At 59.8% G+C, this 5,157-nt stretch overlaps 1 protein-coding gene across 1 annotated transcript in view; it reads right to left on the bottom strand.

Moving 5' to 3' along the window:
- RPS6KA2 (ribosomal protein S6 kinase, 90kDa, polypeptide 2) overlaps nucleotides 1–5,157 on the bottom strand; it is a 110,627-nt gene that overhangs the window by 88,798 nt on the left and 16,672 nt on the right. Inside the window, exon 3 of the mRNA XM_014542413.1 lies at nucleotides 4,566–4,613. Coding sequence (XP_014397899.1) covers nucleotides 4,566–4,613 — 48 coding nt within the window. The remainder of the gene's footprint in view (nucleotides 1–4,565; nucleotides 4,614–5,157) is intronic.

Below are 5,157 nucleotides of genomic sequence, written 5' to 3'. Positions count from 1 at the left end.
CCCGATTCTGGGGTGCGTCACCCGAGAACCGCCCTCTCGCAATCGGGGACCCCTCAGGGGATGTCAGAGAGCCGGTTTCGGCCCGATCCCCGTGGGCCAGGCCCAGGGACCCCACCGGTGCACGAGTCTGTACCAGGCCTCTGGTGTAAAAGATTTTCTTTAAAACTTAGGCCTTGTGGTAGCTTCCTGAATATTTTGTTTTAATATTTTAATAGTTTTTGATTTAGCCAAGAACGCAGTATCCAGGCTTGCTTGAGGCTTAAAGAGTTTATTACTAAGTTCCTCTGTGGGTGTGATCATCCCGGACTCCCGGGGGCTCGCTGTCACTCTGCAACCCCCTGAGCCCGGGGGAAGGGGCTCATCTCGCGGGGGCGTCCACAGTCCCCCACGCCGGTCGCCTGGGGATGGCTCTCTGGAGACACAAGAGTGCGCTTCCTGGGGGCACAGACATTTCCTTCGGTTATTTTTCGCACAAAATAGAACTCAGGCTCCTTGAGAAATGGTTTAAATGGTCCCTAAGGGCACGTCTATCTGGTCTCCCACCGACCGGGAGAAATCCCGGAGCTGCACACGAGCAACGAGCGCCTCTCCCACCGCAGGCGCCCAGCGGGGCCTCCCTCTTGGCCTGGTCCTGGCCGCCCGGGAGTCCGAGGCTGGTCTTTCTCCCGGGAGACTGTCCGGGCAGGATGAGCACAAGCCCCGGGAAAGCTCGGAAAGTTCACCCTAATTCGTCTTCTTCCCCACAGCTCCACGCTGCCCACATCCCGGCAAACGCCCGCTCCCTGGCCACGCTCGCTCCCTGCCTGGAGCCCTGTGCACGGGACGGAGAGCGGGAGGGCGGCGAACTGTGCGGGTGGCCCTGCGGTCAGAGGCGCGCAGTCTTCCGTGACCCCCCCGCCCCAGGCTTGCTCCCTGGGACCGAAAGGCCTTGGCCGGGCCGGGCTTGGGAAAGGCCTCGGCAGCCCGGACGGGCCCGGGCCCTGGCTGGCTGGCGGCGTGTCAGATCCGGCAGCTTCGCCATAGAAACCTTTCCCTTTAATGGGATTTAAGTGCAGGTACATGTGAGCACGTGGACTGGATGTTGCCATGGTGACGCCGGCAGGAGCGTGCCTCTTCTGTGATGCAGGAGAGATTGTCATGACAATCTGGGCTCACTCATCTCCCAACAATCCCAGAAAGGAATCGTGTTGGAAGCGGCCCCTGGGGGAGGGGCTGCGCTGCTGTCGGGGGGCACCCACCTCCGGGGACAGAACCAAGTGCTCACGCCATGCGGCCGAGAAAGAACCCCGACCAGAAGCTGTTTCCTCCCCCTTAGACCCCCCAGAGGGGCATAGAGCCTGCTCACGGAGCAACGCCAGCTTCGTTTAACTTTCAGCCAGAACTCCCCACAGCTCACTCCCCACAAGGCCGTCACTTAGAAAATGCTGCCACCCTGGAGGGAGGGTGGGGCGCCACGCGGCACCCCAGACGAGAATGCAAACGCATCTCCTACTTGTTTGAAAGGTCCGAGGCTGCCCGGCCAACGTGGCTCAGTGGTTGAACCAGGAGGTCAATGTCGATTCCCGGGCAGGACACAAGCCCAGTGGGGGGCGTGCAGGAGGCAGCCGATCCATGATTCTCTCTCATCATGGATGTTTCTCTCCCTCCCCCTCCCTTCTTCTCTGAAATCAATAAAAATATATGAATTAAAAAGAAAAAGGACACGAGGCCAAGCACGGCTGTGCGGTGACCGACCCGGGCAGACGACTCAGTTCCCCGTGCCCGGCACATCCTGGTCTGTGAGCAACAGCGACCACAGGGCAGGGGTGGGGTGGGGGTGGGGATGGGCCATGATCACAGCTCCTCTCGGTGACAGGGGAGTGCCCACCGTCCACAGGGAGCAGAGCGCTTCCTGCCTCCGGGTCACCCTCCCGGGTCACCGGGGTCAGTGTCAATGGCTCTGGCTACGACATGAGAGTCACAGGGTCACAAACAGACAGAAAGTCCCCCCGGGCTTGGGTGTATTGTTGCCATGACAACGTCTTTCACACTGCCAGCGACCTGTCAACTCGTGAGCTGACTGCTCCTTTTCGCGCTGTGGTCACCGAGGGCACGAAGGTCGCCTTCCGTGGCTGACGTTGTCTAAGAGGGTGGACACCGGCTACTAAACCCGAGGCCCCTGCCCTCCACAGTCACCCTCTATTGCAGTCACGTCGGTACCTTTAGGAGGAGTGGAGCGCTCACTCGTCAATTTCTTACAATAATCGAAGTTAGCGGTTTAGCTCTCTGTAAATTATGAACATGTAGGAGGAGGAAATAACACCTCCTGTGACCTTAGGACTCGAAGAGCCTCGGGGAGTTTTCTGTGGTTGCATCTGTCTGGGTTGGAAGCTGGGAAGGGCGACAGCTGAATCTGCCAAAACCGGGTCGACCTTTTACTCTGACCGTGATGTTCGCTTTTCCTCAGCTAAACGAGTCAACGTAAAGGTCTGGCCTCCATCGCAGGGAGCTTCTGGCTCCAACCTGCCCCCGAAACGTAGCTGGTTTCTAATGGGTGGGCTCCCCACAGGCGGAGCGACGGCGCCGATTAAAGTAATGCAGGAACGACACGCATTCCGCTTCTGTGACTATTCAAGGACAAAAGAAGAAGAGCTCAGAGGTTGTGGGTGGGCGTCTCCTTCTGCTAACACCTGTTCTGGAACCTTCCCTGGGCTCCCCACCTGCCCCATGGAGAGTCCGCCACACCCCGTGGCCCACTGCAGCCCCTGTGCCTGTCCCCTCCGCCAGGGAGCCCTCGGGGCTTGTTCCCATGCCCATGGTCCGAGGGGGAAGCGTCTCGCCCCGCCATCCCGGCCCACAGACCGTCAGCGAGTCATGGCGAGTCACGGCGAGTCACGGCGAGTCACCGTGGTGTGAGGGACGCAGGGGCCTGGCCAGGGAGCTGAGCGAGCAGCGTCATGGCACTTGTCCCCGAAAACAGACGGGCACCAGGGTTCTGCATCGTAGCCCCGCACTTGACCCATTTTCTAATGTTGCTGGTCACCCTCACATCGTCCACACCATCAGGACACAAAAGACATCTCTGGCGACCATGTCCCAGGCTCGGGGCGCACAGCCGAGGGCAGAGGGGGCGGAAGAGACAAAGAAACAGGAGTCGCCCCTCCAGGGGCAGCGAAGGCTCGGAAGGTCCAGGAGGAGGGACAAGGGTCAGTTAGGAGAGCCCCGCTCACGCCCCATTTCAAACCCCTCGTCGGGAAGCTGGCTGTGACTCAATCAGCTTAATCCACTCTCCATGGTTCGTTTGAGTTCTCCTATTTGCATGTCAAGGAATCTTACAAAAGAACAGATTGCTTCACAAATTACTAAGAATTAAAACGACATCAACACACACACACACACACACACACACACATACACACACACACACACACACACACACACACACACACACACGAGTCCAGGCAGGCAGCGGCACATCCTGTGTGGTCACGTCTGGGCCGGACTCCGCAGCCCTTGGGACTCAAAGCCCACGGCGAGTGGCCAAGGAGCCCATGGCGTCCCCGTGCGGCCCCCGCCTTCCCCGGCCGGCGATGTGGAGCTACTAGGAAGCTGCCAAACACACAGAAAGTGAGGTGAGTTGCTGTTTAGTATGAACCAGAGGCAGGTTCGTGCGTTCACACACTAACCATGCGTGACCGGGACCGCGTACCTGCCACACCTGCCATGACATTCAGCCAGGCAGTCCCCGCGGCCACCGTGTCCCCCGTGCAGGTAGCACGCTGCCCACGGACTGTGGGAGCCGGAGAAAGGAAACACCCCAAAAACTACCTTATAAAACTTCTTCTCTATAATGTTACCATTCAACCCACACAGCTGCTTGAAATACTTCCAGAAATCTACCTCCATCTCCAGGGGTCCATTCTAGGCCCAACTCCTGGAAAAACTCCCGATGGGAACCTGGACTTCCCACGCAGGAGGCTGGTCCAGCTGGCGGGCCACCAGCTGCCACCTGGGGGCCCCCACCCGCCACCTGGGGGCCACCTGGGGACGGGCAGGCGCAGCTTTGTCTCACTCTCACGTCTCTCTCGCTGTTTGAAGAGCATCCAATAGGTATTTTAAAGAACACGGCACATAGCGTTATAGACAGGGCGTCCCCCAAAAGGCATACACACTTTAACAGCTGATAACTCGCTTAATTTTCGCTCCTTTTCAGGTTCAATTGATTTGAAATATGGGTGAAGCCAGACTAAGCTTTGAAGAAAGAAAATGGACCCTGCAGTGCCACTGGACTTTTTATGGGGCTGCATACAGATAAGGTTTACGGCACGAGACCAGCAGCAGTCGATGACCTGGGGGCGCACAGACTCTGAACAGGATGGTTCCTGACGTTTGAGACCCCGTGGCTTCGTGTCAGCAGCAGCGCCCGGACCGCAAGCAGCTCAACCTGCGCTGTGTCGGCCCCACTCTTCCCAGAGCGCGCACAGCGGCTGCCGGGCCTCGGGCAGAGTAGAAACCAAACACACGGAGAGAAGCCTTGACGTCTAACTTTCTCAGCAGAGAAAAGTAACCCCCGGAGGGCGTCTTACCTGGGCAGGTTTGGCCGGCGGCTCCCGCGAGGCGGCGTCACACTGGCCCTGTGGAGGCAGAAGGCGGAGAGAGCCTGTAAGTCAGGAGGTGGGGCAGGAGCGGTGGCAGCTGCGGGCACACGGGCACACGGGCACCCACCAGGCCTGGGAACTTTCTGCTTCTGAACATTAACCTCCACATGGTGTCGGCCGCTGCGGCTCTCTCAGGAGACCTCTACTCGGCACCCAGACGGGAACTTGCAAGGCTTTGTGCAACACGACACTCGCCAAAGGAAGCGCGGTGTCCCCATCGCTAACCTCAGGGCCCAGCCCCCAACGCCGCCCGTCCAACCCCCAGGCCCCAGGCTCCCCCACAGGCCTGGCTGTGATGGGCCGGCCCGTCTGGCGGGGCTTCTCGCTCACCATCCTGTGCAAGACGCTGGCCCCGCTGCAGGAGCGCGAAGGCTCGATCTGCCCACACTTGGCGCGCGCTAATTACAACAGTCATGGCAGGCACAGGGTTCGAGCCCGAGTCTGCCCTGGACGGCAGCCCCAGCCTGGGTTCCTGGTTGGCGACCTGGGGCGGGGCAGCACCCATGGGGGGGGGCAGCCG

The sequence above is a fragment of the Myotis brandtii genome, unplaced genomic scaffold (genome assembly GCF_000412655.1).
Source record: "Myotis brandtii unplaced genomic scaffold, ASM41265v1 scaffold1077, whole genome shotgun sequence".
NCBI classification, from domain to species: domain Eukaryota; kingdom Metazoa; phylum Chordata; class Mammalia; order Chiroptera; family Vespertilionidae; genus Myotis; species Myotis brandtii.
The sequence above is the reverse complement of the archived record's forward strand: the minus strand, read 5'-3'. Positions and strand labels throughout refer to the sequence as shown.